At 49.0% G+C, this 16,892-nt stretch overlaps 1 protein-coding gene across 1 annotated transcript in view; it reads left to right on the top strand.

Moving 5' to 3' along the window:
* Nucleotides 1-16,892, top strand: part of Sart3 (spliceosome associated factor 3, U4/U6 recycling protein) — a 29,249-nt gene that overhangs the window by 10,667 nt on the left and 1,690 nt on the right. The window contains exons 5-18 of the mRNA XM_055606101.1: nucleotides 513-564; nucleotides 1,541-1,665; nucleotides 5,329-5,484; nucleotides 6,634-6,772; nucleotides 7,304-7,411; nucleotides 9,183-9,260; nucleotides 9,384-9,442; nucleotides 10,012-10,121; nucleotides 12,325-12,437; nucleotides 13,134-13,210; nucleotides 14,335-14,503; nucleotides 15,031-15,482; nucleotides 16,016-16,168; nucleotides 16,633-16,823. Of these exons, the coding sequence (XP_055462076.1) occupies nucleotides 513-564; nucleotides 1,541-1,665; nucleotides 5,329-5,484; nucleotides 6,634-6,772; nucleotides 7,304-7,411; nucleotides 9,183-9,260; nucleotides 9,384-9,442; nucleotides 10,012-10,121; nucleotides 12,325-12,437; nucleotides 13,134-13,210; nucleotides 14,335-14,503; nucleotides 15,031-15,482; nucleotides 16,016-16,168; nucleotides 16,633-16,823 (1,982 nt within the window). The remainder of the gene's footprint in view (nucleotides 1-512; nucleotides 565-1,540; nucleotides 1,666-5,328; nucleotides 5,485-6,633; nucleotides 6,773-7,303; nucleotides 7,412-9,182; nucleotides 9,261-9,383; nucleotides 9,443-10,011; nucleotides 10,122-12,324; nucleotides 12,438-13,133; nucleotides 13,211-14,334; nucleotides 14,504-15,030; nucleotides 15,483-16,015; nucleotides 16,169-16,632; nucleotides 16,824-16,892) is intronic.

The following is a 16,892-nucleotide window of genomic DNA, read 5'->3' as shown; positions in this document are numbered from 1 at the left end:
TAGACAACTATGTCCTCTCTGTGGGTTAGTGATTGAAGTCTGGTGGGGCCCTCTCAGAGATGGATCACAGCTCCATGTGGAGGTCAACTGTGGCAGCTGGTTTTCTCCTACCTTGTTGGCCTAAGCTATCTCACTGACCCTGGGGTTCCTTATATTCCTTCTTGCCATAGCCCTTAGAGGCAGCCTGTGTAAGACACCATAGTCACAGGCCGGGTTCTGGTGGCGCATGCCTTTAATCCCAGAGACAAGTGGATCTCTGAGTTCGAGGCCAGCCTGGTCTACAGAGAGTCCAGGACAGCCAGGCTACACATAGAAACCCTGTCTCGAAAAACAAAACAAAACAAAACAAACAAGACATCATAGACTGTTCTTTTCAGTTTGAATCGACAATTTGTTGAGATTTCTTTCTGAAGTAGAGGGAACCAACGCTTTCCTTTACTGCCGATTTGCCTCTTTAGCCCATAGCTGCCTTCCTTTCCCCTTCTGACCGGGAACAAACCTTTGATTCACAGCTGGAGAAAGTGCACAGCCTCTTCCGGCGGCAGCTGGCCATCCCACTGTACGGTAAGAGAAGCAGACTTGGCAGCAGCCCGCCCTCTGTTTTGCCAGTGCTGTTGCTCTCTTTCCTCCCAGTGTCCCAGGGGCGGGCAGGGGGTGGGCAGGGGGTGGGCAGCACTGTGCTCCTGATTTGTTTGGAAAAGTCTGTTTTGAATTGTGAATGCTAAGTGATGAGGGTCAGAGGCAGGGTGAGTGAGGGACCATGTTTCCTAGAGCCCAGGTGACACAGCTGGAAAGGGGACATGGACACAGTCCCTCATTTCCTGGGACACTGTTGGCCAAGAGTCCCATGCTAGTCTGTGCACATCAGGGGGCTTTCTGCCATTCCTGCAGTGATTTACCTCAGAAGTTGATTATAGGTATTCCGGTCTCAAGGTTTTGGGCTTGGCTTAAGGGTCTCCCGTAGGTTGAGCTCGTTTTGGCAAGGTTTCAGCAGTGGGAATGGGCAGTGCCAGGAGGGCATCTCTCAGAGCCTCAGGGCAACTGCTTGAGTCCTGTGATCTCTTACTTCATGGCTCCTTGGGCTACTGCTTTAATCTCTGCATCTGCTGTCTACTGGAGTTGTTGGGTGTTGTGCAGAAAAGACCAGGACTTACCTGTTTGTAGAGTCCATGTTTGTGGAGACATGGCAGCCTGAGGCAGCCAGCTGCTCTGCTCTTGGCTTCAGCTCCTTCTCCTGCACCGTGAAGGTTACAGTAGAACAAACCCGGCAGAGGTGGGAGGACCCTGAGGTGGAGGGTGGAAGTGTCGGACTCTGCTGTGCAGCACATGACCAGTGCTGGAAAAGCCTTGTTTGTGGTCTCTTTGACTGATTAGCAGGGCGGTTGTCTGGCCTATTGTTTTGAGACATCCAGAGGCCAAGTGTGGGCTTCACAGAACAGGGGATCTGAGCAGTGAGAGCTGTAATAACCACAGATGTGGGAGGAGTGCAGGCTGTGGAGTGTTATGGCGCAACCCACAGTCTGAATCTGTCTCTCAAAAGATATGGAGGCCACCTTCGCAGAGTATGAAGAGTGGTCGGAAGAACCCATACCTGAGTCCGTACTTCAGAGCTACCAGAGAGCGCTGGAGCAGCTGGAAAAGTACAAGCCCTACGAGGAAGCGCTGGTGAGTGTCTGCTCCTGCAGGTTGCATCCAAAGCTGCACGGTAGACATCTCTTCCAGGTTTGTCTTACTGTGCAATATGTAGAGCGCATAAATGTCCTAGCAGAGTGAACATCCGAGTACCCACCACCCTGAGTAAGAAATGGCACTGCAGTGCCCTAGGAGTCGCCTGTACGCCCTTCTCCGGTTGCCTGTTCCTCCTCCTCCCTTGAGGTAATTAATCACTTTGATGATTCCTATGAGAATCCCTGCCCTTTGATTGATAGCCGTACTCCTGAGAACGTACTCTTGATATACTGCTTGACCCTGCTTGTTGAATTTAGCGTGTGTGCTTAGCTTATGTGTTATAAGTGGTGCAGCCATGTGTTGCCCTGTGGGGCTGGATGTGTAGCAGTGTGCCCACAGAGGCACAGTGTTGTCTGTGCACACAGCTGTTTCTCTAGATGTGTCAGGAGGAACTTGCTGGTCTCAGACTCATGCTGCAGAGGGTCCCCTGCACCTTGCCAGCAGTGGTGACCCTCAGCTACCAGTCTCGATGTTGACATTATTTAGGTTAGCTCGTGGCCATGCTGGGGTTGGAGTTTTGTGTTTTCCTTGATGACTACAGATAGGCCATCTGCTCATGTGCATTGGCCACTGGGGTTTTTTGTTTTGTTGTTTTAGAAGTTGTAAAGTCTTTTTCTGAGTGCTTTTTGGGGAGTTCTGGGTCCTAATGGTATCCTTTGGTTTTGGTGAAGATTCTTTCTTGAAGCTCTAGCCTGGATTTCCTGTTTGGGTCTCCACCCAGCAGGAGCAGGCAGTGATGATGTGAATCTATGTGGCTAGCCAGCTGTAGTCCTGATGTGGCAAGTGTGTCACTGGCCGCAGTGCCGGCCACGCAGAGCTGTATGTGTCGTGGCTCTGTGCCCTGCCTGTTTGGGCTGCTGTGGCAGTGACAGGTGAGCATGCTGCGCTGAGTCTTCTTTCCATGGGGTCGTGGCTTTCTTCAGCTGTTGCCCCTTCCATCAGACCTACGCTCAGGTCCTTAGTTCTTTTAAGTGCTTGATTGCTGCCGCATAGACCTGAGTGTCAGCTTGAAGGAGTTCCCGTCTCGTAGCATGTGTACCCCCTAGGTCTCATCTTTGAGGCCACAGTGACCCCAGCAGCACACCTCTGTCTTGGAGGCTGTAGACGGTTAATGTCTGTTAGTACTTGTAAGTTTCTTCCTAAAGACTTATTTTCTAGTTGTGCTTCCTGACATGTAAGAACGCAGTTGCATTTCACATTATTATTATATTTTCCGTCATCAAGCTTGCTCACATAGGAGTTCTAGTCTTTGGCTGTCTTGTGCTAAAAGTATTGTTTGTGGGCTGCACCACACACCTTGTTGTGCTCTCAGTTTCTTGAGTCAGCTTGGCTTTTGGCTTGACCTTCCAGGCATCATGGTGAGCACTGCCCCAGTCTCTGTTGGCCTTTCTTCACTCTGCCGCTTTCCTTTGGAATCTGAGTTTGTATCTGGAATCTCTTGGCTTGAAGTTGAGTGTGTGCTGTCTCTGCGCCTGGGATTCACTGGCAGCAGATTTTCCCCATTTTGTATCTGACAGGTCCTGCCTTTGTTTTCCTTCTTGACAGCTGTTTTTAGGCTGAAGCTGTACTGCTGTAGTGTTCTTGGCAACAGAACATGTGAAAGGCCAGCTTTTACAGGGTCAGGGAAAAACTGGGAAAGAAAGATCACTCAACAGACTTGTTCTAAGGGTACTAAAATTAATTATCTGGGGCTGTATGAAAAGTAGATACAATCAGCACACAAAAAGGGAGTTTCAGTAGAACTATTGATTATAAGTTCATTTGTTAGAACTATATCTAACTAGATATTTTTGCTTATTATAAGTTTAAAGCAGTGGTTTTATCTGTATGCTCATTATGAGTTCAAAGCAGAAGTTTTGTCTTTTTCTTATTTCAAATGTTCATTATGTGTTCAAAGCAAAAGTTTTTTATGTCAATGTTGTCTGTTTTGTATAGCTAACCATTTATTCTTTATATTAATATTCTGATCGTCTTTCTTATGGTGTTACATACCTGGCCCTCATTCCTGGACTAAACTTAGAATGAATGTTTTTCCTTGATCATTAATTTGTTTTAACCTTGTTTTTCTTCCTGTGGTTCACACAGGTTCATGTGGTTCACAGAGCTCCTAGCAGGGTTTTTGCTATTCTGCAGGAGGGCTAGAAGTTACTTGAATCAATTCAGGAATCATTATCAGGAATTATAAAAGCATCTTCTTGAGAGTCTACAGGAAATCTCTATGCCAGACATACGAGGCAAACATATGAAGGCAATATAGCAACAGTAAGCAGTTTTGAGGCAAAATCCCTGGGACTTTGCCTAAATCAGGGATATACCCATTTTTAGCCGTGCAAAAATGAGTGGACTGCCTCCAGGAAGCTCACTTGCTTGCTTTTTTTTCACAGTTCTTGGCAGAAATACATCTGTCTCTTCTATTGTCATAGACAGCTCAGCTATCTGTCATGGGCTTGCTTCTTGGAGGGAATCATTACTGTGTCTGCTTTTAATCTCCTGTTGGTTTGGTTTGGTGTTCTGCAATCTCATTACCTTAGGTGGGGCTGGCTGCCCTGTCCGTCTTTGCGCTTCCTTGAGCATTTCTGTTTTGTTTTCAGTATCTTTCTGAGCACAGTGAGGAACAGGCCAAGGCTGTGCCAGTTTTGAACTCAGCTTCATCCTTTTTAGCTCTGATTCCTGGCAAATGTTGAGCTTCCCTGTGTTTGAGTTTTTCTGGATGTGAGGCAGGGACAGCACCAAGACCTGCCTCTTCTATTCGTTCTGAAGAGCAGATTGGTAAAGTCAGCAACAGCAGCTGGGTAGTGGTGGCACACTGCTTTAATGCAGCACTCAAGAGGCAGAGGCAAGGGACCTCTGTGAGTTCGAGGTCAGCCTGGTCTACAAAGTGGGTTCAAGGACAGCCAGGGATGCCCAGAGAAACCCTGTCTCCAAAAGCCAAAAAACAAACAACCCTCCAAAACCCTCAGTAGAAGCTTGACCCTGAGTAGGCTTTCTGCCCTAGTTCCACCCTCTGCGCCTGTTCCTGGCACAGCTGTTATGGTTTCAGTGGCGCAGCATTGGGATGACCAGCTCACCATCATGTCATTACGGGAACTATGGCTCTAAAGCGTCTGCTGCCATGTGCAGAAGCCGTGTCCTGTTCTCTTTCTCTTTCTTCTGCAAACGGTGTGTATGGGCTTGTGTTTACAGAGCTGTTCGTTCCAGTAGAGAGGGCTGAAGAGGGTTTAGAGTTGCATCCTGTCAGCCTGGCCCCTCAGCCTTAGGCCTGACCTGTGTTGTAACACCTGACATTTGAGCCTTTCACTGCCCATTTCTGGAAGGATGGTGAGCAGTGGTCATCGGCAGGGGTACTGTCGTTATCTCCTGTGGTCAGGAGTGGTTATAGAAAAGAGTTTGGATCCTGCACATCCTGGCCAGGTGTGCAGAAGCTCCGGGGCTCCCAGGTCACACAGGTTTACCCTGCTGTGGGCATTTTGAGCCAGGAGACCTGGTGGCTCTCATCTTGGATTAGCTGTTCTTCCAAATGCTGCCTTACTGAAGATGGTTTATGCTCTTCGAGACTGTCAAGCGCCTAAATTTAACAAGTGTGATTTTCCTGTGCTCCAGCTGCAAGCAGAGGCCCCAAGGCTGGCAGAATACCAAGCGTACATCGATTTTGAGATGAAAATTGGGGATCCTGCGCGTATTCAGTTGATCTTTGAGCGTGCCCTGGTGGAGAACTGCCTGGTTCCAGACTTATGGATCCGCTACAGTCAGTACCTAGTAAGATAACTGCTCCAGTTCTGTTTCCTCCAGGGTAGACCTTCTCAGATGGTGACGGCAGGAGCGACAGGAGCTAGTTGCATGGTGCCCTCCATGCTTTTCTCCTTCCATCCCCACTTTCTCCTTTTTGTCATTTGCATGGGAATTTGTTGCATTTCATGCTCTTCACACTTCTTGCCAGCTCTAGAGAGAGGTTGCTTGTGGTCTTCGTATTGGGACTGTTAACAGCTTAGTGTCCATGCTTCTTTTTCACTATGGAAAATTTTGAAATATGAAAGAGATGGATAAAGTGAAGCCTTCCGTACCCAAGACACTGCTGGCCTTCAGCAGCATTCAGAAGCCTGTATGGTCCGCTTCCTGGCTGGCTTTATTCCTTGCTGTCCCCATTGCTGTTCTTCACAGCTGACTTAGCATGTACACAAAAGGTCCTTCTGTGTGGAAGGACCCAGGTGAAGCTCATGCTCAGGGATGTGTCTCTGGGCCATCTCTGACTACCAGCTCCCTGCCCTGCCCATCTTGCATTCCCCTCGTGAAGTCTTGAAGAAGCTAGGCCACAGCATTCTTTATTTATGTCTTTGTCTTCATTTCTTTTGAGATGGGTCCTAAGACGTAGCACAAGCTGGCCTCAAATGTGTAACTCTCCTGCCTCAGCTTCCTGAGTGCTGAGATGACAGGTGCACATCTTGTACACACCCAGCTTCACAAGAGACACTTTACATACATTTCTTTATCAGTTGACTGTGCTGGGAGTGTCTCACTGATGATCTTTAGTTACTTTTCTTGCCCATGACCAAAAACCTGGCGAGAAGCAAATAAAGGGAAGAGGCTTGAGGGCGCACAGCCCTTGGTGTTGGGGAGGGGAGGGGTGATGGTGTGGTCCTGTCACAGGCAGTCTTCTCATTGCCTGGTTTCAGGGATCAGAGGGTAGAAATGCAGGGTCAGGGTGGGATTGAGCTATGGTCCTCAAGGCTCTCATTCTCTGACCTCAGCTAGGGCCTCCCTCCTAAAGTTTCAGAATCTCCCAAAAGAGTGCCAGGAGCAGGTACCGAGTATTGGAACACAGGAGCTTGTGGGGGAGGGTTTACATTCAAACTCTTAACGCTGAGGAAGTCTTAGTCTGTCCTCTCACTCTGGAATTCTTTGTCACAGGATCGACAGCTGAAAGTAAAGGATTTGGTTTTATCTGTACACAGCCGTGCTGTGAGGAACTGCCCGTGGACAGTTGCCCTGTGGAGTCGGTACCTTTTGGCCATGGAGAGACATGGAGTGGACCATCAAATGATTTCCGGTGTGAATGTTTGTGTGGAAGGAAATCTTAAGTTATTTCTTTTAGAGTGTTCTTCTTGTGCAGCTCACTAGAGCCCAGGCTTGCTGGGGTGACAGGCATGAACCACTTGAAGCCTTTGTCCCAGTTGAGGACAGAGCTGTGGCACAATCTCCTGCCAGCGTTCCAAGGCCTGCCTTGTAGTAGCAGAGGCTCTTGCAACTTGTGAACTGTGGCTGTTTGTTTTCTTAACGCTTTTAGCTTCTGATACTCAGTTTCTTCGAAGTCATGACCTGTCTTCCTTGCCTGGCCCAGACTCTCACTCATTGTGGAAAAGTCCACTCTAGAGCACAGTGTTTGGGGGACCACAGTGCCCCCTTTAAACACTTGGGTCTTTCCTTTTCCTTCCTTTGTGTGGTACTGGGGATAGAATTCTGCAGCCTTATACATTTGTAATACATAATTTGTAGGTGCATGGAGTACACGTTTAATGAGTTTGGGCGGCTTTATTTCCTCTTGAATTGTTGGTAAATGTTGTATCTTTCTGCCTTGCAGCGACCTTCGAGAGTGCTCTGAGTGCTGGCTTTATCCAGGCCACTGACTATGTGGAAATCTGGCAGGTGTACCTAGACTACCTGAGGAGAAGGGTTGACTTCAGACAAGGTACAGTGTGGCCTCCTCAGAATTAGACTGTCATCGCATCCCCCAACGTGCTTGTGTGCAGGACATGCGTTGTTTCTCAGGAGCCATCCACTGGTTTTTGAGACAGGGTCTGATTGGTTGATTCTGAGGTTAAGCTTGGCTGGCTCTGCAGTGAGCAGCAGGGATTCACTTGTTCCCAGCTCCTCAGCAGTAGGCATGGTACTCAGCTGGCTTAGTACTTGGGCCCTCATGCTGGCATGCAAATACTTTATGATTGTGCTGTTTTCCCCCAGCCACCCCCCAACTGCTGTACTCTCTCTACACATTGTGATTGGAAAAGGTTGGTGAGTGACCCACCATTAATAACACGCTTTTCCAGAAATGTTGGTAGTTTCCGACTTAAGTCACACTGTGGAGTGAAAAGAGCGGTGGTCCTGTGCGTGCCGTTTGTGCAGCTGCTTAGCCTCTTATTTTCTGTGTCTGACCTTTTACAGCTTTTTTTTTTTTTTTTTCTGTTGCTGTGGTAAATATTCTGACAAAAGCAATCTAGGGGAGAAGGGTTTAAACTCTCAGACACAGTCCAGCACATTGGGGAATTGGTGTCACAAAGCTTAGAGCAGCTGTCACAGGACATTCATGGTGAGAGGACTTCTGTGCCCTGTCCATCACACAGCCCAGGATCCAGTCAGAGCATGGCAGTGCCACAGTGGACAGGCCTTCCCACCTCAACTAATGTATTTAGAACATCTGTAAAATATCTTTAATTCATCTGTCGTCCCAGAGGCTTACTTAAGTCTCTGCCTGCTAACCTAGGCCTGGTCCTGGAAGCTTCTCACCTCCATACAATCTAATCTAGGCCTAGAATGTTTTCAGCCTCTGAGACTTAAGCTCACATTTTTTATTTTTTCTGAACTCTGGCTGACTGATTCAACTCAGCTGTTCAGTCTCAAACTCCTCTCCAAGCTGACTGATTCAAATTGGCTTCTCTCTTGGTTTCTGACTGAATTCCTCTACTTGGCCTCTAACTGTAGCAATCTGTTCTAATCTTCTGGCTCCTTCTCATTCTCTGGCTCCTTCTGTCTTCACCTGTGTGTAGCTTGTTTTCTCTTCAACCTGTCTCTGTACAACTGTTGCAGTAACACTGCCCTCCCCTTCTCTTTCTCTGTGCTGCTCTCCTAAGGCCTCTTTTTTCTGTTTCTTCTGGTGAGAGTTGGGTGTATCTTATCATGGCTCATTCTGTCAAATCTTTCTCTGATTTATCACTTTGTCTGCCTCTCAGTTAGATACCACTTTCAAACATGGATGCTTCCTTCTACAAACTGACCTTACCTTTGGGATTAAAAGTGTGTGCTAAGAGTGTGTTTGTATCTGCTAGAGTAGCACATTGCTGGATTAAAATCCCTCTATAGTCATCTCTCACAGGCATGCACAGGGCCATCTCCCTGCTGATTCTAGATTCTGGGAAGCTGAAATTGACCATCACAAACCCTAAATCTTTTTCTAATAAGACTGTCATGTTCTTTTACATCTTTGTCCACAGGATCCCTGCCCTACACTAAAGGTCAGCTAGAAATACCCTATGTGGCATGCTGCTTCATACAGCCTCTGTGCCACCTCCCTGTCCCTGCTGGCCAGTGCCTGTGTTTCTCACTGCTGCTGTACCTCCGTTGTTTATCACAGAGGTGACATGTGACTGAGGTTCCTGGGTCCGTAGTGGGCCTCCATGGTTCCATGAGATTTAAAAGTGGTAGCTGCGGTGGCTTCATGGACTCCCTCTCACCTCTTCCAACAGACTCTAGCAAGGAGCTGGAAGAGCTGCGGTCTATGTTCACTCGTGCTCTGGAGTATCTGCAGCAGGAGGTTGAGGAGCGTAAGTGTCCCAGCCTGCTGTCTGCCCATTTGCCTTGCCTGTTCTTGCTTGCCAAACCTCTTCTCTCCAGCCGGGAGTGTTTGCTTTACAGTCATCCTAATTGTTCCCATTCCATTTCGGAAGGTTTCAGCGAGAGTGGAGATCCAAGTTGCATGATCATGCAGAGCTGGGCTCGGGTCGAGGTGAGCATCTCCACACACCTGTCTTGCATGTCCTCCTTTGAAGGGCAGGGCTTTGTTCTGCATTCATGACAATTGGGGCAGAATCTGAGGGTGTGGTCTAGGTGCCAAGGGATTTGTTAACCTGGTGTGCCGTGCTTGGTTTGTTTTCCTGGTGAAGATTCCCAGCCAGGAGCTACAGAGCAGCAGGTGCCTGGACGCTGGCTCTTGACCCACTCACCTCCTCAGCCTTCCCTCACAGTGGCTTGAGAGTGTGTTGAGTGTGTGCCTTTCGCCAGTGCTCTGCAGACGCTGGGAATGGGCTGCTGTTTGAACTCTTGCTGGCTGGTTCAACTCAGCAGTGTTCTGGGCAAGCTCTGCTCGAGATACAACTCCATATGTCAACCTTTTAAGGCTTGCTACTGCAGAGAAGCAGTCAGGCCTTAGGCCATTAGCACCGGAGGGAGGCCTGGGGCCTTCCGGGACTCGTGTGGCACAGTCATGGGAAGGAGGGGGTGTTTTAGGCATGCTTGTGTGGTTATTGCTATAAGAGGGTCCAGGCTCTATCCTAGCTGATTTTGAATGTATTTTAGGCTCGCCTTTGCAATAACATGCAGAAAGCTCGAGAGCTCTGGGACAGTATCATGACCAGGGGGAATGCCAAGTATGCCAACATGTGGCTGGAGTATTACAACCTGGAAAGGTGAGCGGTCCAGTTTGGGTGGCGTCTGTACTGGTCTTGGCTGAGCTGACTTGAGCCTGTTCCTTAGAGTGGATACCTTCCTTTCACTTTTCTTAGCAGGGCCTGTGCTTGGCAGGTCTCTAGACTAAGTTGTTTGCATATTTATTTATTTATTTATTTGCTGGGGTCACTGTCTGATTCTACCATATTTTGTATAGGAAAGCAGTAAAAGGAAAAGTATCAGATTAGCTAGGAGCCGCTGACTAGACTCAGGGTTTAGGTTGACCTCCTTAATGGTGTGGTTGTAATGTGTTTGAAATGACCCTTCTAGATTATTGCATTCAATAAATCTACAACCAGTGGGAAGACCTCAACCTTCCTCCCTTCCTCCCTCTCTCCCTCTCTTCCTTTCTCCCTCCCTCCTTTCCTTCCTCCCCTCTTCTCCTCTTCTTCCCTTCTTTCCTTCCAAAATTGAGACTCTATAGCCCAGGCTAGTTCATGGTGATTCACCTGCTCAGCCTTCCAAGTGATACCAAGATGACATGTATGAGCTACACTGCAGCCATCTTGACCAGCTGTTTGATTCGGTGCATATTGAAAATCCACAGCATTTCTAATACTTTTTTCTTTTTAAAATAGTAAGTGTTTCTATTTAAAAAAAAAAAATGTGTGCCCAAATTAAAAGTTAAAATGCATATAAAAGTGTGTGGTAGAGAGTGAGTTTCTCATGGCCCTGCCACCACTACAGCTTCTTAGGCTTTCCCAGTGACTCTCACACTTCAGTGTTCATGTGCTGTTGCCAACTTTACTGTATCTGGAAATGAAAATTACTTAAAAGGCGACAATTGATGCATTTAACATAAAACTCCAGCTAATTTTGTGACATAATCTGGAATTAAAAAAAAAAAAAAAAAAAACCAACAGAAAAAAAAAAACAGACAAAACACAAAACAATCCCCCCCCCCCCCCCCCCCTCCAGGCTGGCCTCAAACCCATAGAGATCTGTCTGCCTCTTTCCCCTGGCTACTGGGATTAAAGGTGTGCATCATCACAACATGCTTAAAACCTTTTTAAAACTTTTATTTTCTGTGGGTGGGTGTTTGTGTGAATGTTCATCTGTGTGTCACATGTGTGCCTGGTGCCCACAGACTCCCTGGAGCTGGAGTCACAGATGGTTGTGAGCTGCCATCTGGGTGCTGGGACTCTTACCCGGGTCCTCTGGAAGAGCAGCTGGTGCTCCTACCCTCGGAGCCATCTCTCCACGACTGAGTCTGATGTTTTGGCAAATGTATTTATTATAGTAAGACAATTAACTGACTGGGATCTCACGCCTGTCTCTGATCCCCTCTGCTGGTCTATGGTTTTTTATTACAGGGTGTAAAGAGTTTGTGGCCTTGAAGACAGATGGGTAGAAGAGGGGTGGGGCTCACAGCCTGGTAGATCAAGCTGCTGTTCCTTGATGACAGCAAACCTCAATAGGGCCATATGGAATGCACTGCCTGGGGCTGTGTCAGCGAGCTTCTGGGTTTACAGTGCTAGTATCTGTCTCTGTGTCTTGACTATAGACCTCTGGCCTGATGCTGCAATTTTGTGGTGTCTACTTTTTTCCAGTAAACACTATTCTTCCATGTGCGCTGCTGTGCACTTGTGTCCCACACAGCACTGAGAGGCTCCATTGCTTTTTCTACCATCCAGGCAGGCACCAGCACTGTGGCAAAGCCTCACAACATCGTGACTATGTCACAAAATTAGCTGAGGTTTGGAAAATACAGAAAGTATAGTAATTTCTTGGGCATGTGATCATAGCCAAAGAACCGCTGCTCTAAAGGTTTTGAGTTCGCTAATACATACATACATAGGCGTGAGTGTGAGTAGCATACAGTACCATGTGAGCATAAAGCCTGATTCAGACCCCTCTGGACGACTGTATGGACTTCTCCGGGAGCTTAGTCAGGGTGCAGTCAGTTGATGATGGTACCTCCCACGTGCACAGAAGGCCCAGCTCCAGCTGCTGCCGAGCTGCACTTTCACGGGCACCCGTGGTGAAGAGAACACATGTGTGGAAGGGTCTTCCCTTGTAACTGCAGAGACTTGTGGCAAGAGAGAACGCCCCATTGCTTCTCAAGCTGCTGTCTCCTCTGCAGTTAGACCCTTCTGCCTCTGCAGGCAGCCTGTTCCCGTTCCACACTGTGGCCTGATGACAGCTATTTGTTCTCTGCTCTAGGGCACATGGTGACACACAGCACTGTCGGAAGGCTCTGCACCGAGCTGTCCAGTGCACAAGTGACTATCCCGAGCATGTCTGTGAAGTGTTGCTCACCATGGAGAGGACAGAAGGTGGGACCCTCGCCTCTGCTTTTGGCTTGTAGTATGGTCCTTTGGCTAGGCATCTCCAGGGGAAGCATTTGGTCTGTAAGGACAGATTGCCGAGGGAGTGAGCCCTCTTGCAGCAGTCTGCAGTCACAGGAAGGGTGCAGTGACAGGGCCCTTCCATGTTCTCAGGCCTCCTTAGTCAGTCCCACTACCTGTTCCCCCACTACAGCCACCTGCCCTGGTGGGAGGAGCCTGCATGACAGCTGCTGCTCCTGCAGTGTCTGCGCCACACCACAAAGGCACTGGCAGAGGAGAGGTGGGTCTTTGGGAAGTAGTGTGTATTTCTGTCTCCTGGACAACTACCTGAATTAGGGTATGAGCCCGAGACCTGAGCTTAGACCCTGAACAGAGATGCTGGCACACTGGAGCAGCTCCCTTGGCTCTTGAGTTTCATGTGCACTTTGCATATTTTTATAATCTTTACCATTGAGAGCCTGCAAAGTCAGATTTCTGTTTTTAAGTCTCTCTTTGGAAGGAGAAAGGGCACATAGCAACCCAGAAGGGTATTGGAGGTACAGACAGGCAGCTTGGTGACATGCAGTGTCTTTGAGCAAGAGCGACTGCAGGTCTTGTGCAGGGAGCTGTCTGCTCCAGAGCACTGGGATCAGGGCATGCTGCCACAGCCTAGAGCATCAAAGCTCTGCTTTTCTTTCTCTCCAGGAACCTTGGAGGATTGGGATGTGGCCATTCAGAAAACAGAAACTCGCTTGGCTCGTGTGAATGAGCAAAGAATGAAGGTGACAGTGATGCATCCCGAGGGTTTAAAACTATCTGTCTGCCCCCTCTGTTTGCTCTGGGTGTTTTGTCTGTATGAATGTCTGTGCACCATGTGTGGGTAGTGCCCACAGTGGCCTGCTGAGGACATCAGGTCACCTGGGACTGGAGTGTCACAATGTGAGTTGCCATGTGGGTGCTGGGAATTGAACCTGGATCCTTTGGAAGAGCAACTGGTCTTAACCACTGAACCATCTCTCCAGTCCCTTCATAAGATACTAATTAAAAAGCATTTGGGTTAGTATTTAAACTTGCCCTTTGCCATCTTAAAGATTTACTTGAAACTTTGAACTCAACAGTAAGACTTGCCCACACTAGGTCAAGTAGAAGAACCTCAGAGGGGCTCACAGAGCCTCTTTCTAGGAAACTGCCAACAGTTGATGGCTGCTGGGGAGGGTGCAGCTTCCACTGGAGGGACTCTGAACACACCGCTAGTCTCAGTGATTTAACAGAAAGAAAGCATGACTGAAACTGAGGGCGGTGTGGTGGCTGCGATTCGAGAAGAGTCGGAGGGGGCTGGGGGATTTGATCAACATGTTTATGTGGGTGAGATTCTTGAAGAATAGAGTCTTAAAGGAGCCGGCCCAGCTCTGAGGGCAGCAGGAGCATCTCCAGCTTGCGGCTGCTAGGGGTTTTCAGGTCAGCTGAGGCGGGGACACCCACACTAAATGCGAGTGGCATGTGTCATGGGCTGGGTTCGGAAATGAAAGGAAGAGAATGGCCTGGCACAGCACTGAGGCCTTCCTTCTAGGCTGTGGACGGCATCAGCTGCTTCAAGTTCCTGCCTCATCCCCCACCTTTCCACCACGACAACCTGTAAGCAGCCTGAGGTCCTGAGCTCAGATAGTCTTGTCAGGGCATTGTGTCCCAGCAGCAGAGGTGAACAGAACAGGGACCTGGCTTTAGGACTGCCTTGGTGTGTAATGACCAAGGATATTGAAAGTGTATGGGCCTTCTCTATGCCGTATTCGTATGAACTTGGATTGCATGAGCATTCCCACCCCATCTCCTCCAGTGTTCTGTCTCCTCACAAGCCAGCCAGCAAGCATAACAGGCATCGGGGGATGTCCTGCCCTTTTTTAACTAGGCTGCAGAGAAGGAAGCAGCTCTGGTACAGCAGGAAGAAGAAAGGGCCGAGCAGCGGAAGAAGGTGCGTGCTGAGAAGAAAGCCCTGAAAAAGAAGAAAAAGACCCGAGGTGCAGATAAACGCAAGGCAGATGAGGAGGATGAGAAAGAATGGGACGAAGAGGCGGAAGGTAACAGCTCAGGCGAGGGCTGCATGTGGGTACACAGAGCATCTCCCAACTGTCCAGAGTGGCCTTGACGCCTCAGGTGAGCTCTTGTGAGCATAGCCAGGCCTCACCCTCCAGTCCTCAGCACTGCTCATCGTGTGCCATGTCTCTCAGTGGTGACACTTTGCTAAAGACCCAGGTGAAAGTTGACGGAGCTACCTGTGTCGCTTCTTCTTGAGGCAGTGTGTAGGCTGTCCAGGCCCAGCCCATGTCCACTGACAGGATGCAGGAAAAGGGCCTGGCTAGGATTGAAAGTGCTTGTGGGGCTGTCACCTGCAGGTGTTCAGGTTCTGTTCTTCCCGGTGACTGGCCAGTGGGGTTTATGTTCCTGTTTCTAGTAGTACCTTTGTTGGAGTGTACTTAGACCACGTGTTGTGGGGCGTGGTGGCTGTCCATCCCTCCTGTGTACACGGTACAGTTTGTTTGTGGGGACATGCAGAAGGAAGGCCTAACCCATTAGCTACCTGTGCTTCTCTTTTGAATGCCTACAGAGCAGCCCTCCAAACGCAGAAAGCTGGAGAACAGTTTGGCTTCTGGAGTGTCTTCGGCTGTGGAGGAAGAAACAGAGCTTTCTGGGGAATGTGTAACGATAGACGTTGGTCCTCCTTCCAAGCAGAAAGAGAAGGCAGCGTCCCTCAAGAGGGACATGCCCAAGGTGGCTCACGACAGCAGTAAGGACAGTGTCACCGTCTTCGTCAGCAACCTGCCCTACAGCATAGAAGAGCCTGAGGCGAAGCTCAGACCACTCTTCGAGGCCTGTGGGGAGGTGGTCCAGATCAGGCCAATCTTCAGCAATCGTGGGGACTTCCGGGGCTACTGCTACGTGGAGTTCAAAGAGGAGAAGTCAGCCCAGCAGGCCCTGCAGCTGGACAGGAAGACTGTGGAAGGAAGGCCAATGTTCGTGTCACCCTGTGTGGATAAGAGCAAAAACCCTGATTTTAAGGTATGTTTGTCGAAAAAGGATGTGTTTAAGGTGGGCTGCCAGATAGGCTCAGCACCTGTCGCCCACGGGAATTGTGTGCTGGCGACAGCCAGGTCTGTGAGGAAGGAGCCCAGGCTGAGCTTCCTCTTTTTTTTTTTTTCTTTTCTTTTCTTTTTTTTTTTTTTTAAGACAGGGTTTCTCTGTGTGGCTTTGGCTGTCCTGCACTCACTTTGTAGACCAGGCTGGCCTTGAACTTACAGAGATCTGCCTGCCTCTGCCTCTGCCTTCCTGAGTGCTGGGATTATAGGCATATGCCAACGCATCCAGTGAGCCTCCTCTTTTTGATTGGTGATGGCTGAGGTTAGCATTAAGAAAGATGGCTGCTGTCCTCCCCACCTATGCTCAGTAACTGTTCTTATACTGTTGATCTGCCACTTAATTCTCTAAGAACAGGTGTGGCTCAGGGCTGTGTCCCCAGGACACACACTTGTGCACTCCTGGGCACATATGCTGGGGTGTGCCTGCCTCAACCATGGGCTTTGCCTTTCTCGAAGGTGTTCAGATACAGCACCACCCTGGAGAAACACAAACTCTTCATCTCGGGCCTGCCCTTCTCCTGCACCAAAGAGGAACTTGAAGACATCTGTAAGGCTCATGGCACTGTGAAGGACCTCAGGCTGGTGACCAATAGGGCTGGCAAACCAAAGGTCAGTAGGTATGGGCAGACTTGGCTCTGCTCTTGAGGAGTGGCCAGCATGGTTGTCCTGTTGTCCTCTGCCCTCTATGCCCTTAGATTCTTTTTGTGACACATTTGGATCACCTTTCAAGCCCTGACTCCACTCCCATTGGAGAGCTGGAAAGTGTAAGGGAAGAAGAGGCCAAGGACAGTGACCTGCTGGGATCCTTTTTGTGTCTCATCTGCCTCTTTTTATTCTACTTTGTTTTATTTTTTTCCTCTGCGCTTCCAGTTTCTTTCCCTGGGGTGAGCACAGTGTGTTCTCCACCAGAGAGCCTTTTCAAATTTCTGTCAGTGACAGCCACAGTTGAATGTTAGGCTAGAGTAAATCTGTAGTCAGGACAGTGGCATTCAGTGGTCCCTGCTGATGGGTGCCTGTCTCCCAAAAGAAGTTAGGTCCTTCCCATCTGACCTGACAGTGCATTGGTCTTTCAGGGCCTGGCCTATGTGGAATATGAAAACGAGTCCCAGGCATCACAAGCAGTGATGAAGATGGATGGCATGACCATCAAAGAGAATGTCATTAAGGTGGCAATCAGCAATCCCCCTCAGCGGAAAGTTCCAGAGAAGCCAGAAGGGCGGCCAGGACCAGGAGCCCCCATGGTGCCCCGGCAGATGTATGGAGCGTAAGTGTCTGCTGCTGTTTGGTGCAGATTTGTCGTGGCCAGGGCTAAGGGAGAGGGAGGCACGTCTGG

The sequence above is a fragment of the Psammomys obesus genome, unplaced genomic scaffold (genome assembly GCF_907164565.1).
Source record: "Psammomys obesus unplaced genomic scaffold, mPsaObe1.curated_primary_1811, whole genome shotgun sequence".
NCBI lineage: Eukaryota > Metazoa > Chordata > Mammalia > Rodentia > Muridae > Psammomys > Psammomys obesus.
The sequence above is the reverse complement of the archived record's forward strand: the minus strand, read 5'-3'. Positions and strand labels throughout refer to the sequence as shown.